The 19,876-nt window shown below is 37.9% G+C and overlaps 1 protein-coding gene across 3 annotated transcripts in view; it reads left to right on the forward strand.

Annotated features, from left to right (window-relative positions):
* ITGAE (integrin subunit alpha E) overlaps window positions 1-19,876 on the forward strand; it is a 136,244-nt gene that overhangs the window by 108,893 nt on the left and 7,475 nt on the right. For all 3 annotated transcript variants that reach the window (XM_033921420.1, XM_033921422.1, XM_033921421.1), the window contains 5 exons: window positions 1,302-1,403; window positions 3,098-3,177; window positions 9,010-9,087; window positions 11,204-11,270; window positions 11,379-11,486. In XM_033921420.1, coding sequence (XP_033777311.1) covers window positions 1,302-1,403; window positions 3,098-3,177; window positions 9,010-9,087; window positions 11,204-11,270; window positions 11,379-11,486 — 435 coding nt within the window. The remainder of the gene's footprint in view (window positions 1-1,301; window positions 1,404-3,097; window positions 3,178-9,009; window positions 9,088-11,203; window positions 11,271-11,378; window positions 11,487-19,876) is intronic.

A 19,876-nucleotide genomic window follows, 5' to 3' on the forward strand; every position in this document is an offset into this window, starting at 1 on the left:
GTTCAACCAGAGATCCACAGCCCTTCCATTTATAAAATTATTTCAGCGGTTGAACACATAAAAGTAAGTGTACTGATAAGAAGGGGAGAGGGAGAAAGAGGAACGAAACAGTAACTGTAATTCCTTTTGGACTCAGATAAGTTTTTGAATTCTATATATTTTATTTTGATTGGTTACACAAATGTTATTATTTATAATTTTGGGATTATTTTTGAGCACTTAATTACTAAAGACAGTCTGGGATTAGTGAGCGTACGAACCTCATCTCAAACAGAATAGCACTTGATGTATTTTTGATTTGGGAACTCACATAATATTGAAAAAAAAATATATTAAAGAGACATTGTGATGTATGGAGAGGACTCATTCAGGCAAAAATACAACATAGTAACATATGTAACAAAGTAGATGACGGCAGATAAAGACCCGAATGGTCCATCCAGTCTGCCCAACTTGATTCAATTTAAATTTTTTTAATTTTTTCTTCTTGCTATTTCTGGGCAAGAATCCAAAGCTCTACCCAGTACTGTGCTTGGGTTCCAACTGCCGAAATCTCTGTCAAAACCGACTCCAGCCCATCTACACCCTCCCATCCATTAATTGCCATTTCTGAGTTACTTTCTCGGGTAAACTGCCTTTTCAATTAACTGCAGTTCCCCAGTACTGAGGTCTCTTTTTATCGAATTGAGTTGTATCCCTTGTTGACAATTGACGTAATGGCTCTACTGTGAGTTGGGTTCAAGGGGTCTAGGCCCCCCCCATAAATTTGGCCAAATTTTTTTTGTATTTGATAGTTGTTACTTTGGCATACATTAGGTTATTTGAGACTTAGAGCCAGTGCCATGCGACTTCAATCACATCTATCTAGGGATTTCCCTCCCCCTTAAATGACTTAACCTGGTCATTGCAGTGACAGTTCTCAGCCTTCAGGTGGGGGAAAGGAAAGGTTAAAGAGGTGAGGGCAACTCATGTTCTAAATCTATCAGCTCCATGTCACTGCCCCCCCTCCTTTACTAATGCGTAGAGTGAGCTTTAGCACCGGCAGCGGCGGTAACTGCTGCGACGCTCATATGAGCGTTAGTAAAGGAAGGGGTGGGGTTACATGATGACTGCAACCTCCTCTCCCAGGGGCTGTGAGGAGTGCTTAATCTGCAGCTTTTCCTAGCCTTAGCCAGGAATCAAAGCCACATCTCTGCATGGCAGAGCACAGCACTGCTACTGAAGCATCAGGCCAGCCCCAAACATGTCTTCTTGCTGTCACTGTCTTGCTATGTACTGACTGGATTTTCATTTTGTTTTAGCCTCCCTTCCCCAGCGTAGAGTGCACCAAGCCTGTATCTGTTAACTTCTCCCGCTTCTCCATGACCTGCAAAATCAGTCATCCTGTCTTCAAGAAATCAGTTGTAAGTCTTGTTTATTTTTCTCTTCTGTTTCTCTTTTCTCCATGAGTTTTGGCCCAGAGGATGCTTGGTCATGCCTTTGCAGGTTTCTCCTTTCAGGTGGCTTTTAAGTCTGGAAGTTTCTCTTATGCTCTGCTGTGCCTCTCTTTGAATGTCTGATGTAATTTGACTTTCTGTTAAAATTTTTTTTATTTTGAAGTGGTCTGTCTATTACATCAGTTTCAGAGGAGCACTGGAGTCTAGGGATTTTCTTTTCACCTCACCAACTGTATAGTTCCGTGGCAATGGCGTAGCCAGATGGCTGATTTAGGGTGGGCCTGAGCTCAAAGAGGGTGGGTCCAAATATTCATCTCTTCCTCGCCGCCTCCCCCCCTCCTGTGCTCTCCTCCTCAAACCAAAAGAAATACTGGAGCTGGCAGAGATCTGCAAACCCCGCCAGCTGAAGACCTCCTCCTGGCAGATAGAACACTTATACCTTGTAAAGCCAGCAGCAGTGCCCCATAGCTGCTGACATGGCCAGCCTCTATACATACATGCAAACAGAGCATGTGCAATGGGCGGGACAGTGCGGCAGAGGTTTGGGAACATCTTCGTAAGAAAACCCACTTCACCATGAAACAATACTCATCAGGCCATACTTCCATCAGCATCATTTTGCCCTCATCGTCCAGAGGATGATAATGTCACAACTGGATTATTGCAACTCCGCCTAGCTGGGAATCAACATCACCCTTACCTACAAAATGCAGCTTATTCAAAACACTGCAGTAAGACTCATTTTCGGTCTGAAAAAATATGACTCCATCTCAACATACCTCAAACAACTCCATTGGCTACCCATCTCATCCCGAATAAAATTCAAAACATCCTGCATCATACATCATATAATCTACAGAAACTGAGCCACCCCTCTCATCAAACTCCTATCTGATTCATGGTCCGCCTCTCGCAGACTACTTAACAGGATTCAACTGAACCTCCCCTCAGCAAAAAATCTCTCAAGTACAGAATTTTCCAATCCATGTTCACCTTCATAGGAGTCAAAATCTGGAATGATCTCGCAGAGACAATAAGAACAGAAGCCAACCACACACAATTCCGGAAGAAACTGAAAACTCTACTCTTTAACAATTAAATTTACAAGATCTTTTAACAATTAAATTTACCTGTTCTTTTGCTTACTGTTTTTCTCCCCCCCCCCTCCTTTCTTCCTTCCCCTCTTTGCCCAACCTACCCTTTTCCTTCTTCAAGTCACCTAGAGCCTGTTTGTGCCACTCACAAATATTAGATTAGATTAGCCACTGCTGCTGGCTGCACAGGGTGAAAGTGTTCTTTTTGTCAGGAGGAGGTTTTCGACTAGTGGGGCTTGTGGATCTCTGCCAGCCATGCTGACAGATTTCTGAGTTTGGCTGGGCCTGAGCCCACAGTGGCTATGCCAGTGTCCAATGGATTGTACAGCAAACTGAAGTCATTATAAAAACTGAGCTTTCATATTCTCTTCAGCGCATCCTTCTATTTTTTTCACATCTGCTTGTATATGGCCCAGTGGTCCACTTATTTCATTGTTTCTGTCAGCTACACTCTCCAGATCAGACGAGAAGGGGAATTTTTGCATTAACAAAAGTAATGAGATTTTACATTTTCTAATAGAACATTGGGCTAGAAATTACTAATTCCCATCTTTTCTTCTTGAACAGGCAGATTTTTCTGTGATTTGGCAGTTAGATGAAGCCAAGTTTCCAGAGTCACTGGCAACAATAAGTGTAAATATTACCAGGTGGGTCCTGTGGAATTACGGGGAGTGCCGAGCTTTGGCAGGGCTGGCAGTATGGCTGGAACATACACAGCTATAGAACAGTGGTGCCCAAACTTGTCCATAGAGATCCCAAGCCAATTAGGTTTTCCAAATATCCACAATGAATATTCAGGAAATAGATTTGCATTCTTTGCCTCCATTCCATGCAGGTTTTTCTCATGCATCTTCATTTTGGATATCCTGAAAACTCAACTGGCAGGGGGCTCTTCTAGGACAGGTTTGGGAACTAGTGACATAGAATAAGAAGTATTTGGGGGCTGGCTCGGCATGTGGAGGGACTTGAGTTGGATTCCTGGCTCAGCTCTTCCACTTGCTGGGGTGAGGATGGTTTATTTAGTTAGTTAAATGATTTTCTAGTGCGTCCTCCCAAAGGAGCACAATAGAAGGCTAGCAACAAGGTTCCAAGTTCACGTAAGAACACAAAAACATAAAAATAACCTTACTGGGCCAGACCAATAGTCCATCAAGCCCAGTAGCGCGTTCTCATGGTGGCCAATCCAGATCACTACTACCTGGCCAAAACCCAAGGTGTAGCAAAATTCCATGCTACCGATACAGGGCAAGCAGTGGCTTCCCCCGTGTCTTTCTCAATAACAGACTATGGACTTTTCCTCCAGGAACTTGTCCAAACCTTTCTTAAAACCAGCTACGCTATCCGCTCTTACCACACCCTCTGGCAACACGTTCCAGAGCTTAACTATTCTCTGAGTGAAAAAAAATTTCCTCCAATTGGTTTTAAAAGTATATCCCTGTAACTTCATCGAGTGTCCCCTAGTCTTTGTCATTTTTGACGGAGTGAAAAATCGAACATACATAACAGCAGAGTGAGAAAGATGTATAGCAACAGTGAGATAATTCCTACGTGCTGCATGGAAGACTGAATACACGTTTTGGGAACTGAGTACAGTAGCATGGCAAATGATAAGGCAGCAATAAAATACATTTGATGCATCGTATGAGTGATCAGACATTTGTTTTGGGCACTATGTATAGTAATAGGACAATTTGGAGCATCCTTGATGTGGGCGCATAGAGTAGGGGACAAGATCGTGCGTAGTTACTGCTACAAATCAAGTGGTTGGGCACTCTCAGTGAAGTGGGTACAACTCTTGCTGGGGTGGATATAGAGGTTGGGGGTGTCTTTGCGAGTGAGAGTCAGGTAAAAAGGTTTGTTTTTACTGCTTTCCTGAAGTTTAATGGTAATGCAGTAGAGGGCGTTCATAGCCCTTTGGGGGGAGGAGTCATCATCACCATGCAATGATGACATATGGAGGATAATTCTATAAAGGGTTGCCAGCTTTTAGGTGCCATGAAAGCACCTATTCGGATCTTATTCTGTAAAGCAAAATAGGCGCAATTAGAGCCATATAATTTAGACGTGACCACTTACCCCAGGCATGGAGCTGGTGTAAATGGTCATGCATAGATTACTTTAAAAAACACATAAATTATAATATTCTAAAATTTACATGTGTAATTGTGTGTCCTGCAACAGCGGAGGAGACGAAGAAACAAAACAATTTATGGTGTTAAAATGGAATGAATTTATTGAGTAAAAAACAACTCATCACCATAGACCATTTTGTCTCTTCATCTCTTCCACTGTTGCGTTTGCTGGTTTGGATTTGCGGTGGATTTGCATCCCCCTTTTTTGTGTTTAATTGTGTGCCCTGCCCATGTTTTGCCCAGACATTGCCCAGGTGTATCTTCAAACTGTGCACCATTGTAGTTAGATACCATTCATAAAATAATGAATATTTTATGCATAAATGTGCATACATACATATGTATATGCCAGTATTTTGATCCTTTGTGCCTAAATGTTGATCTCCTCATCATAGAATTGCCCTTTAATGTCCTGATTTAAGACACGTGGGTGCAGGGTTCTGGAACAAGTTTGGTATATGGCCTCCAGCTGAGGACTGTTGCTGAGCTGACTGAAACCGAGGAAGGTTGGGGGGACTCTATAAAAAGGTTGAAAATTCCTAGGCAGTTGCAAATGACAGCTCAAGGTGCCAGATCCCAGCCCTGGTTCTGAATGAACTGCAAGTACAAAGAAGCAGGAGGAAACTACCAGAATCTAAACAGAAAAAAATGGGAATTGTTCTTTGTGAGGCCCAGGTGACCAGGAACTAATGCCCTCACTTCCTGGACATATGCAGAGAGGCTGGAAAACAAGGTAGTGCATGGGCTTGTATTAGAATGAGTTCTAGCACCTTCTTATAAGAACATAAGATTTGCCGCTGCTGGGTCAGACGAGTGGTCCATCGTGCTCAGCATCCGCTCACGCGGCGGCCCTTAGGTCAAAGACCAGTGCCCTATTTGAGTCTAGCTTTACTTGCCTATGCTCTGTTCCAGTAGGAACTTATCCAAACTTGTCTTGAATCCCTGAAGGCTGCTTTCCCTTATAACAGCCCCTGGGAGAGCGTTCCAGACCTCCACCACTCTCTGGGTGAACAAGAACTTCCTTACGTCTGTAGGGAATCTTTTCCCTTCTAACTTTAGCGAGTGCCCTTTCGTTCTCTTCACCTTGGAGAGGGTGAACAATCTCTCTGTCTCTACTAAGTCAATTCCCTTCAATATCTTGTGTGACACAAATGGCCATGTGACTCTTTCCCTGATCCCTGCATTTCCTGTTGAGTCAGTAAAGGATGACAGAGAGGTTTGTGACCTGGATTGGCCACAGTGAAATAGGATACTGGGCGAGACGGATCATTGGTCTGACTCAGTATGGCTATGACCTGATCTTGTCAACAATTTTATGTATTAATTTGGTTTTATATTCCATCCTCCCAGGAGAGCTCAGAATGGGTTACAAGTTTACATACATAACAAAGCATGGTAAAACATAACAGGACAAACATGGTTTGGTGTGACACAGGGCATGACGAACATTGTATGACAAAGCACAGGATGGGAGCTTAGCAAGACAAACATAGTATTATTCTTTTACTACAGCTTTGTAAAGGTGAGGGTAAAGGCTCTCAGCATTTAGGGCTCCTTTTACAAAGGCGCGTTAGTGGTTTAATGCGTGTAATACCGTGTGCTAAACTGCCGGACGCGCTAGCCGCTACCGCTTTTTAAGCAGGCGTTAGTTTTTCGGCTAGCGCAGGGGTTAGTGCGTGATGAAAAGTCACGCACGTTAAAACCGCTAACGCACCTTCGTAAAAGGAGCCCTTAGTGTGCTTTAGTAAAGGGGCCCCTTAATTTTTTTTTTTAGTAAAGAGGCCCCTTAATTTTTCTGTGGGTATTATGTTTAATATGTTTAATTCTGCCATTCACTTTAAACAATCAAAACGCTGGAACGTCTGGCTTGTTAAGAGCGAGTGTCTTAATGATACCCCTGCAGCTCCACAAAAGTTGTTATAGGGAGGGGATTTGTAAATACAGCTGAAGCCTCTTTGTCCTTTCAGTTCAATTGCAGCTCATCTTAAGCTGGATTACAGTAACGGGAATCTAATCTTTTTTTTCCACCATTATTCAAGGATCCTTCCCGCTTGAAATATACCCTCCCTTAGCTCAGTCTTCAAATTTAGCAGTACAGTTTGTGGCTCCCTCTAAAATACCACTCCTCCAAGCCCAAGTAAAGAATTTTTTCTTGAATCAATTTAAATCAGTTAGTCCTTATTTGTTCTTCTTGGGTTTTCACCTCACACCGGACCTCAGAAACACAACTCGCCACTCAAGTGAATATCACCGCGGTTAGCTTAACGTGTTGCTTCCTCACTGGTCCTTATTATATTGATTTGCTTTTTTTTTAGCTTAAAATGCTATTAAATAAAGTGCTTCAGAGTGCTTTAGATATCAAATTCATTTAAATGATTAAAGATCATTTAAATTATCATAAGTTTATTTATCTTAGTTAAAATGATCGGGGAAACTTCTGATCCAACATGTTTTGCGTATGAACGCTTTATCAAGGATCATTTCCCACAATAATTCCGTCGCCACCTGACCCGTTGTTTAAAGTATGGTCCTTCCCTACTCCTCCCATCCCTGTGCACCATCTTCTCCCTCTCTCTCCCTCTCCCATATTCTGACATCTCTGTCTTAAACCTTCCTGTGGTCTGGAATCTTTCTTCTCTCCTTTCCACAGTCATCTCTGCCCCCTCTTCCCTCCTCCCCCTACTGTGGTCTGACATCTCACTCCTCCTTCCCTTCTCTGGCATCTCTCTCTTCTTCCTTCCTTCCTTCTTTCCCTTCTCAAGGTGCAACATCTCTCTCTCCTTTCCTTCTCCCTTTCCTGTGATCTGATATCACTTTCCTCTCTTTCCTGCAGTCTGGCATATCTTTATCCCCTTCTTCCCTTCACTCCTACTGTGGTCTGGCATCTTTCTCTCCTTCCCCTTCCCTTTCTCTCCTTCCTGTCCCATTTTCCCATGGTCTGGTATCTCTCTGCTCTCCTTCTCTCAGTCTGGCATCTCTCCCTGCCTTCCGTTCCCTCCTCCTCACTACTGTGGTCTGGCATCTCTCTCTCCTCATTCCCTCATTCCCCCTACCCCTTCCCATGGTGTGACATCTTCTTCCTTCCCTTACCCCTTCCCATAGACTTCTATCTCTCTCCTCACCTTCTTTCCCTGCTCTGCATCTCTCTCTCTCTCTCTCTCTCTTCTTCCCTTCCCATTCCCCTCCTGTGATCTGGCGTCTCTATCTTCCTCTTTCCTTTCTATCTTTCTTCCCACAGAGGTCTAGCTTCTTCTTCCCTTTCCTCCCCATCTCCACAGTCCAGCATCTCTGTACTACCCTCTCTTTACCCCTGACAGAATCCAGCCCTTTTTTTTTTACCCTTTTTGTTTCCAGCGCTGCACTCTTGCATTCTTGGGTTGCGGGCAGTGTGAGTGAAGTAAATACTCTGCCTTCAGTGGCCCTAGAAGCTTTCTCTTTGCTATAACTTCCTGTCCCCACAGTAGGAAGCTGTAGCAAAGGGAAAGCTTCAGAGGCCGCCAAAGGTAGTGTGTTTACTTCACTCACACTGCCCTTGGCTTGAAGAGTGCAAGAATGCAGTGCTGGAAACAAAAAGAGAAAAAAAGTGCCTGGGAGGGGAGAGGGGAGAGATGATATTCTTTGATAGGTTCTGCGGGCTGCGAGGTCTCAGAGGGCCTCCATTGGCTTGCAGGCCTTGCAGTGAAAACCATACTACCTATGCATACTTGATCTAGATTTGTCCTTGTGAAGGAAGACTCTGGTGCTCAATATCTTTTATTAATATGCCGTGACTCGACACAAACGTGTTTTGGCCCAAAGGGCCTGCCTCAGAAGTCTATTGGTAGATTGATCTGATGCCTAATATCTTCCTAATATTGTCACAAATCTCTCTTAAAACATAACAAAATGGCTCTGCACATCGGCGTAGCGATTCTCAAGGGAAAGCTAAGCCTCATATCCGATAGCTCAATTTTCTTGCCATTTTCAGGGCATAGACTGTAGAAGTCTGCCTGGCTCTAGCTTTCTTTTCCAGCTGCTGAAGCTGTTGTCGAAGCCCCACTCCAGTCCTTTCAAATCTCTCCAGCCATGATCAGGACGCAGACCATAGAAGTCTGTTCAGCACTGGCTTTGCTTCTCAATTCTCTGGATTATTTATTTTTGACAAAGGAATCACACTTACACACTGTGTTGTGGAGCTGCCTTCTTGTACCTTTCTGGTGTGTTTGTGTTGCTGCTCTTACCTGCTAGTGTCTTCCCCAGTTATAGAAGCAAGTGCTGGGAATGGAACCCAGATCTCCCATGTGGCATTGTGTAGAGCAACATTAGTTAACCCCCTGCTTAATATCTGTAATTCTTATTCATTCTCAGTGTAAATGAAGGTGCTAAGCCCATCATTGAAGAGGTGAACATTCCTGTCAAACACTTCTTCAGTGCAGTTCTTAACAAGTAAGTGTTACATATGATAGCAATGTTAGACTTAGGGTTACCAGGCGTCTGGATTTCCCCAGACATGTCCTGTTCGAGGACATAACCGGGGGTCCAGATGGCTTTTCAAAACCTGGCACCTACTGCTATATTCTTGTTTAGATAAAATGAGACTATGTCTGAATTCAAGAGGGCCTGGGTTAGGCACGTGGGATCTCTCAGAGAAAGAGATAATGGTTACTGTGGATGGGCAGACTAGATGGGCCATTTGGCCTTTATCTGCCATCATGTTTCTATGTTTCTAACTGTGGCACCTGATGCTCAAGCCCCACTAGCCAAAGAGATTCACTGCTGGAGCCCCCACCCAAGCCACCTGAGCTAGCAGGAAGTCTGTAGGATGCTCCAGCTGCTGATGCTGGCACTTCTGTGCATGCTCAATTTATGCATTGAACTGAGCATACGCAGAAGTGCCAATTGCTGATAATATTTGAATGCTGTAATATTTGAAATTCTAGTAGAGCACATGTGAAAGGTTGTACCACGTTTTCCACACTAAGTAATTCAAAAACTTCTCCTGGAAAATCAAACAATGGCAATTCACTGGTGCTTGGTCTCTGGCATAAAATAATTGGTCAATATACTCCTGAAAATTTTAAGGGTCTCACTGCCAGAGGAAGAGGAACTTCACAAAGGGTAATGGTGGTGGCTGAGGAGATGTAACAGCTTGTCAAAGTTGTTCAAGTGCTTTCTTACAAGCATTCATAAATGACATTGGAGCAATTAAACAAAAACATTTTGAAACATATAAGGTGTCATACAAGTTAAAACCCTGCAAATTTGATACAGGAGTATCGCTGCAATCTTCTATGCTGCCATCATCAGACTTCCTTGCTGTCCAGGCAGCATGGGCAGGGGGTTCGGAAGAGAATCTCTTTGGCTGGCAGGACTTGGGCATCCCTACCAGCAAAGATATGATGCTGCGGTGGTGGCGGCGACAAGTGGAGAAGAATTGAGAGGAAATGCTGGAATCCCCCTTACCCTCCCCCCCAAATGGAGTTCTGCCTATGCCCCTATTTTATGGATAATCCCTTGGAAAGTAGGAACTTTTAATTTATTTAACAGACTTTCACTATATTTCTTGAGCACAAGCATGGCATAAACTCTGAGTTGAGCTAGAGTCCATAGGGTTCAGACCATTGCTGTGGGAGTTGAAATCAGTACAGTAGTGGTATATGGGGAAGCCAGAAGCACTACTCCATAGAAGGCACCTGGTATTCATCATAAGCAACATGCCATGCCATGGTGTTTATACTTAGAGTCACTGTGTAAACTTTAGAGGCTGTGTGCCCAGAGCAGTGATTAAGGACTGACAAAGCTTTGTACAGCTGCCCAGGGAGGCCCTAAAGAACATAGATAATTCTAAATTTAATAGATGCTGGCATTGTCATATTAATATTTTTGTCCACTGATACTTAGTTTCTGGAAGTCAATTTGGGGACAAATAAATCTCATTCTTGGGTCATCTATCCCCTTATCCTATGAGGCTGTAATTTGTGGTACGTTACTTCATGTTAAGCCTACTTTAGACAAGTATAAAAGTTGCCTTTTCCTGATCATGACAGGAATAGCTGTTCAACTGATCACACATAATTGGAAGAACCATGACAGGATTAATTATACTTTTTGGTGGGTAAATGTGTGTACCACATATAAGTGTGAAAGAATGATGGCAGAACGTTTGGGGACTAGTAAGTCCTTTAATGATGTATGGAGTCCATTGACTACTTTTGTTCCATTACAGTAAGGGTCATGCTTCTTCCCTTTTCATTAGATTTCTTTACACATCCAGGGAAGGTGGGTGGGGGAAGGGAAATATACGTTGAGGAGTTAAATTATTTCATTATAATATTGAAATTGCATCATATGTATTATTGTATTAATAATTAAGATGAGGATGGGAGTAAATGATTGTTTAATGTAATAATTGTATAGTTATTAGTGTGTTTTTATGCAGTATTTATGATTTACCAATTGTATTGCACTATCAAAGTTTGAAAATCAACAAAGATTTAAACAAAAAAAAGAACATTTCAGCCCTTTGAACTTGCCTTTTTTTTTTTTTTTTTAACAATTTCAGGCAAACTCCTGACACATATGTGAACATCAGCCAAGGTTCCATCCAGAGTGCTGACTACAGGTTTACCGTATGTATCAAAAAATTGCAAATTCTCCAGTGATACTGGGCTCTGCCACCAGTTTAACGTAGGCTTGAACATGAGGGCCAATTCTGATGCTTGTATCTTTCTTTTCAGATCAATGGAGAAAATCCTTATGAAGTCCCAGTAATATTAAAGGTCATGATTCCAACTGAAATGAAAGGCCACACCATAATGTCACTAAAGGAGGTCCACAAGACCCAGGTAATGCTTAATTTGTCCTCGTGGTCACTGCTGTGCACCCTACTACATCATGGCAGAGCTTAGTATTGAGAAGTGGGGTCATTCTGGCCTCCTTCTGCTTGTTTAGCTTGGGGTCTGATTCTCACAACTAATGACAGTGCTGGGACATTATTCTTCCCTTTCATTGGAAACTCACATAGCCACCAACAACTTCTTTTACAAAAGTCACCGAGCTGTTCTCGTGTACTCGTATTGGTTTACTATAAATGAATTTTAATACAAACATTATATTCTGCTTTACTGTAACATTCAAGCTGGATTCCCAAAATGCATAGCATGAATGTAATACATCCTTTTACCAAATACGAGGGGGCCGCTGAAAAGTTCTCAGTCTGGCCAAGAAGAGGTTGATGTGGAGCCACACTTTTCTTCACTCTTTTCATTTCAATGATATGAAATTAAATGAAAAGTATCAATAAAAATGTGGAGTAACTTGTAAGTTTCATGGCTCCACATCAACCTCTTCTTGGCCGGACTGAGAACTTTTTAACGGCCCCTCGTAATTACATCACAAGAATACAAGACATTCTTACAGTAATAAAATATACCAGAATACCATGGAAGTAAAACAAATAAACGGACAGAAATAATATGGCTAAGTAAAAAAATAAGTATGGAACAACCATGTTTTAAGGGTACAACCAAAACTGCCCATAAGCTGTGATGCTATGCAATGTTTTTGGGCAAGGACTTCACAGTTAAGGATCCCTTCCTGCAAGCAAAATCACTTTGCAGCCAGCGGGATTAATCTGACTTTTCCTGCTCCGTGCAATCAATGATATGGAACTCAAATAATCTGGTGTCAGGCCAGGCAAGATCTTCAGGGCTTGTGTCCACACAGGAAGCCAGTGCAGTTTGAAACCCTACCTCCCCCCACCCCAACACACACACATTTTGTAGTACCTGTATAGCTTAGATATATTACATAGAAACATAGAAGATGACGGCAGAAAAGGGCTACAGCCCATCAAGTCTGCCCACTCTGCTTACCCACCCCCTATCTATGCGAAGTTATAGTACAGAAGTCCAAGTGGGTCAGGGTGACAGATTACACGACCATCTGTAAATACCCCATCTGAAAGTATGCTCTGATCTGGTAGACTAGTCTTAAACTGTAAAAAAACTTTTCCTCACCAGAGCAGTAAGTCTGGAACCCATAATACATTGAATATTTTTGACTTTCAATGCAGGGGAATACTAATACCTACTAGAATGGGCTCATTAGAGAGAGTGCTGCATTTTTTTTCCTCCCACCCACAGGAATTTAATCTTTTCTGGATTAATTTTCAAGCCACTCATTGCATTCAGCTTAGTATACATTCAAAGGGTATACTCAGGAACTGGGTGGTTTGGAGCGCGCACGAAATGGTGGCTTAACCGCGGCGCTCTGCGTATCCAGGCAACAGACGGAATAAAAATAAAACTTTCACTTTGTCGGATCGAAATAAAAATAACATAAAACAACGTCGGAAATGGCAAGCATGAAGCAGGGAAAATCTGAAAAGCCTTCAACATCGGGTATATCTGCAAAAAGAACAAAAGTAACTCCCCTGTCACCATCGAATGTGCCGTTCCCGATGGAAGCTGAAGAGCTCGCTGAAAAGACCGATATTATGACTGAGCTATTTAAAATAAAACTAATGCTGACTGAAAACTCTAATAAAATCTCTGAAGTTAAAGAAGAACTTCTTAACATGAAACAAGAGATTCAAACCGAAAGACAGAGAATGGCAGTGATGGAAGAAAAAATGGAGCAATTTGAAACCTTCACACAAGAATATGATAAAGATAAAAAAGAAGTAGCAGCTTTAAAAAATCAATTGGTGGATATGGAAAACCGAGGAAAAAGAAAGAACATCAGAATTTTAGGTCTGGCTGAAAATATTGAAGGGGGAGATCCTGTACAATTCTTGGAAAATCTTTTACCTAAACTGCTACAGCTCAATTCAAAATGGCCGTTAGAAATTGAAAGAGCCCACAGAATCCCCACAAGAAAGCCAGTAAACCAGGCTGCTCCAAGACCTTTGATATTCAAGGTATTAAGGTACCAACATGCTCAGGAAATATTAAAATTGGCAAAAGCAAATAAAAACTTAAATTATAAAGGATCAAAACTGATTTTAGTTCCTGACTTTGCTAAATATACTGCAAACATAAGAAAACAATTTCTCACATTTAGACAGCAGCTAAAAGAAAAAGGCTACATATATGGAATATATTATCCGTCCACTATGAGAATATCCAGTGGAAATAAATCCATATATTTTCAAGATCCTGCAAAACTAAAAGAATTTTTGACACAAGAAGAACCTATGTTTACATAAAAAACAGAATAAAAGGAACAATTCAGCTGAAGAAAGAAGAAAGAAGATGGAAAAAAAAAAAAAAAGAGGAAAAAAATAAAAGAAGATTATTAATAAAAAAAAAAAAAATAAGACATAAAAAATATTTACTAACTAATAAGATAATTTATTGATATATTGGATGCAATAATATAAAATGATTTTATCACATTAATTATTAATAAAATATTTGCATCCACATACATTAATACTAATTTTAAAAAAAAAAAAATTTTTTTTTAATTATTAAAATATAAATTAATTATAAAATTAAATTATTTATATAAAATATATATTTTAATCAGAATAGAGTTTATTCAATTATTTAAGCATATTAACTTATTATGATTAATGAACAATGAAAATGATTTACAATGAAGTTATTATTAATATTATTGAAAGAAATATTTGTTATATTGAGAATAAGACTTAAAAATGAAATATATTAATTTATTATAAAAACAATATTTTAATTCTATGTAAGAAGATTGCAATTTTATGAAATATATATAAGATAAGAATTTGATTTATTGAAGGGATTTATTAATGAAATAGGTCAACATTATAAAATTTATATTTTATTCAATTATTTAGTCATATTAACTTATTATGAAAAAATAAGGTATTGATTAATTGAATGGTAGATAATTAATAAAATAGGAATTCATTATAAAATTTATTTACTGATATAAAATGTATATTTTATTCAAGTATTCATTCAAATTAATTCATTATGAAGATGATCTATGAAAATGATTGAAATGCATTTATTATTAATATTAATATTTTTATAAAAATGGGTATATTTAATTTAAATGATGATTAATAGATATATAGAAAATAAGAGCTATATTTGTAATATGTTTATTTATTAAGAATATTATATTACATGTATGCATGATATTGAATTTAATTTTATGAATCAACTATATATATATTTCTTAGTAATTTTATAAAATTTTATAGATCAAATGGATATAATTTTCAATTATATAAGGGTGGAAGTATAAAGAATGTATTGAATATAGAAATATGTTTTTAAATAATATAATGAATTATTAGTTGCCTGGTGATGGAGATTTAGGTTTTGCAAGACCAATGCGTGTTCCAGATCAGAATATGATAATGGGTGGGAGGGGAGGGAAAATAATAGGGGGGATAGGGGATAAATTTTTATTGAATGTGCTAGGATCTAATCTTGTAAATTATCATAGAATATTGGTTAAAACATAATTATTAATTAGATGGATATAAAAATGTTTTCGCTGAATGTCAATGGTTTAAATCATCCTATTAAGAAGAAGAAATTATTATCGTTCCTTAAAAATCAAAATGCGGACATTTATTTTATTCAAGAGACACATCTTTCGGAAATTGAATCAAAAAAATTATCTGGAGGTTGGATTTCTAAATGTTTATTTGCACCGGCTTTAAAGAAAAAAGCTGGAGTGGCTGTTCTGATAAACAAAAAATGTAATGCAGATTTTAAATTAATTAATTATGATCCCTTAGGTAGATGGGTACATATCGAAATGGTTATGGGAAATACAACCCTGAATTTATTCAATTTATATGCTCCTAATACGAATCAAATTGAGTTTTTTAAACAAATTCAACAATTACTTTTACCACTGGCTACATCTAATTTAATAGTAGCAGGGGATTTCAATGCTGTAATGGATCCGATTTTGGATAAAAAACCAAGTAAAGTTATGAAATCATTAGGCTTAGATAATTTGATACTATCTTGTGATTTAGTAGATATATGGCGAATTCTTCATTTTAATGAACAGGAATTTTCTTTTTGTTCTCAGGTCCATAAATCCTTTTCACGAATTGATTATATATTTGTTTCTAATAATATAGCGCAGCGTGTATTAAAAGCAGTAATTGATCCCATTATAATTTCAGATCATGCTGGTGTGTGGATTAACCTTCAAAATTATGATGTTGAAAACTTTGATTTAATTTGGAGATTTAATAATGATTTACTAGCGGATTCAAAATTTCTTGAGGATTTTAAAATAAAAATGCAAGAATTCTTTCAAATTAATGAATCAGATACAATTAATGCTGAGATCTTATGGGATGCTTTTAAAGCAACTATGAGAGGAAATATTATTTCATATTCAACATTTATTAATAAACAAAAAAAAAAAACAATTTCTTGAGATGGGAAAGCAAATTAAATTAATAGAAAATAAATTAATTGAGAAATGGGAAAATAATACATTACAAGAATTATTAAAATTAAAAGTTAAATATAATGAGATTTCTTCTCAAATTGTGAGGAAAGACATTTTCAATAAACAAGTACAATATTATGGAAATTCAAATAAAGCGGGGAAATTATTAGCAAATTATCTTAAAGTAAAGAAAAGAAAATCTAAGATTATTGCAATTAAAGATACACAAGGTAACACACATACCAACACAAAAGATATTATAACACAATTTCTTGATTTTTACAAAGAATTATACACTTCTAATTCTTATAAAAATAAAGAACAAGACGGATTAACTTTTTAAAATTCATTTATTGGACCTAATATTCCAGATCATATAAAAGGAAGTTTAGAAGAACCTATATCTTTAAAAGAGTTAGAAACAGCATTGAAGTCTCTTAGAGTTGGATCCGCTCCAGGTGGAGATGGGTATACTGTTGAATTTTATAAATTTTTTCAAAATATCATATTACCACATTTGTTAAATTTATATCAATATCAAATAAAGAATGAAAATATTTCTGGTACTATGGCAGAATCGATAATTATAGTCTTACCAAAACCAAACAAAGATCCTACTCTGGTTTCAAATTACAGGCCTATTTCATTATTGAATGTGGATAATAAATTAATGGCTAAAGTATTAGCATTAAGATTGGCAAAAGCTCTTCCTTACATTATTGATGTACATCAAACAGGATTTATTGCTAAAAGACATTCATCAAATAATACTAGATTAGCATTCCACTCATTAAATTTAGCAAAAAATATAAATGATCCAGCTTTTTTAATATCTTTAGATGCAGAAAAAGCCTTTGATAGAGTGGAATGGAATTTTATATACCAAGCTTTACAATGGTTTGGTATAGGATCCGGTTTTATTAAAATGATTCAGACATTGTATAGCTCTCCTGGAGCAAGATTATATATTAACAATAATTTATCAAATAGATTTAATTTGCATAGGGGAGTTAGACAAGGATGCCCTCTGTCTCCTTTACTTTTTGATATTGTCCTAGAACCTTTATTAATTGCAATAAACAAAACTAAGGAGATAAAGGGAATATCATTTAACAGTTTTGAATTTAAATTATCTGCATATGCAGATGATATATTATTATATTTAAGAGAACCGGAAACTACTATTCCATGTATACTTAAATTAATAGAAAAATATGGTACTTTTTCTGGATATAAAATTAATTGGAACAAATCTGAAATTCTCCCAATTAATGTTCATTGTACTAAAGGAATATTTGATCCATATTCATTTATTTGGAAAGAAGATGGAATTAAATACTTAGGAATTATGATCAAAAATACAATTGAAGATACAGTCAAAGAGAATGAAAAACTTTTATTAAAAAAAATAACAGAAATGTGTGAGCAATGGAATCCGTTACATCTTTCTTGGTGGGGAAGAATTCAAACAATTAAAATGATGGTATTGCCTGTGGTTTGTTACCAAATGAGTATGATACCAATATTTTTTCAGGGGTCATTTTATAAAAAACTTAACAATATTCTTACAAAATTTGTTTGGTGTGGGAAAAGACCAAGAATCGCTTTAGTATCATTACAAAGACCAATTATGGAAGGGGGGGTAAATTTTCCAAATTTTTATAGGTATCATCAAGCCTATATTTTAAGACAGGGTATGTATTGGATCCTCCCAGATCTTTTAGAAAATGTACCAGATTGGCTGTATTTAGAATGGCGGCTCCTGTTCCCTTTATATCCAGAACAGTTAATAACTATAACAATGCCTAAAAGATACAAAGACCACAGAATTTTATTTGACACTTGGAAAACATTGAGATACATCAGTAATCTGTCACCAGAACCTATTGCTAAATCTCTAAATCAATCAATATGGGTAAACTCCAGGATCAGAATTGGCGGATTTAAAATCGTCTGGAAACAATGGATAAATGCAGGAATACGAACATTGAATGATGTCATTTCAGAAGGTTCACTGCTTAGTTTTTCACAATTGCAAAATAAATTTGGATTAAATAAAACACAATATTTTAAATGGATGCAGTTGAAGCAGGCCATTCAGGTAGGGTTCCCTGAATGGAAAAAATCTTAATAATCAATATAGTCTACAGGTTCTATGTTTCCAGACGGATTTTTTGGGTCACCAAGCCGCAAAATGGTACAAATTGATATACGGATTTTTAAATAAAAAAAAGAAAACAGGTCTTAGGGATATTTGGAGTATTGAGATTGGTCAGACAATTTCTGAGTCTCAATGGCCACGATTTTGGTCCTGGAGATTAAGATCTACAAGGTCAGCATCTATGAATCAAACATGGTTGTTCTTATTACATAGAGTGTTCTGGACCCCAACGCGCCTGCAAAAGATAGATAGTACTAGATCTAATAGATGCTGGCATTGTAAATTGGAAGTAGGGACGTTAGATCATTTAATTTTTTTCTGTCCCTGTGTAAACGCATTTTGGAATTCAATTTGGCCCCAAATTAATAAGTTACTAGAAAATTATGTTGGACTCTCATATGACACCATATTATTTGGCACTGCAATGAGAACTAAGAGTCCAATTTCAGCAAATAATAACAAGCTATTATTAATATTGACAGGAGTCGCCATGCAACAAATTACTCAAAACTGGAAAGATTACACCAAATTAAATTATACGTTTTGGTGGAATTCTGTCTGTCATATTTATAAAATGGAAAAAATATTAGCGTTACAACAAGGGAATCTTCTTAATTTCAAGAAAATTTGGCAACCATTGACCAATTATTCTAATGATTAGATTTCTTAGCACATTGATAAAAATTTTATATGAATGGGGTGGGATTTGATTAATAATTGGAAAAATGTTATATAAAAAAGGGATGGGAAATATATTTATATGTTAATGTATAATCTTTATCATAATATATTTTAAAACATATGACTTATTAATGATAGTATACTATATATGTAAAAATTAATTATATTTAATATGATTCAGATGTTGTAAGAATGGAAAATCTATAAATAAAAATATTAAAAAAAAAAAAAAAAAAAAAAAGGGTATACTCAGAAGTTTATGATCATGTGGATACCATGGGATATATAATATTATCACTGGCATACCAGACTTGTACCACTGAGCAGGAAGTAAAAATAGCCCTATATCCCTTTTTCAGATCTTTGATGCTTAGTTTAATACTATTAATGCAGAGGGGGAAAAAAAGCCCTATTTTTAATGACATCATCAGGGAGAGATCAGTTGCAGTTTGGCTGATGAGCTCATGTGATGGGAGTAAGTGCTAAGGTGATAATCATGGACAGGGTACAAGGGTATTGGGCAAACCTTCAGCCTTGCACCTCCCCTTCCCCAATTAACTTTTAGGCCCTTTGTACCCCCCAACAATCATGACCACCCCGATACCACCCTTACCAGAATAAACTGGATAAATGATTTTTTAAAATTGTTTTATTAAGTATTTATATACTGCCTATCAAGGTTCAGGATAGCCCTAATAAATATGCAAGGGGCAGATTTGCATACCTGTCACCTTCATTATATGCAAATCTCTCTCATGCATATTCATTAGGGTTATCCTGAAAACCTCCAGGACAGGGTTGGGAACCACTGATCTAAGCAGTTTACAATCAGGTACTCAAGCATTTTCCCTATCTGTCCCGGTGGACTCACAATCTATCTAACGTACCTGGGGCAATGGAGGATTGAATGACCTGCCCAAGGTCACAAGGAGCAGTGCAGAGTTTGAACCACCCAACCTCAGGGTGCTGTTTGAAATCTGC

The sequence above is a fragment of the Geotrypetes seraphini genome, chromosome 15 (genome assembly GCF_902459505.1).
Source record: "Geotrypetes seraphini chromosome 15, aGeoSer1.1, whole genome shotgun sequence".
NCBI classification, from domain to species: Eukaryota; Metazoa; Chordata; class Amphibia; order Gymnophiona; family Dermophiidae; genus Geotrypetes; species Geotrypetes seraphini.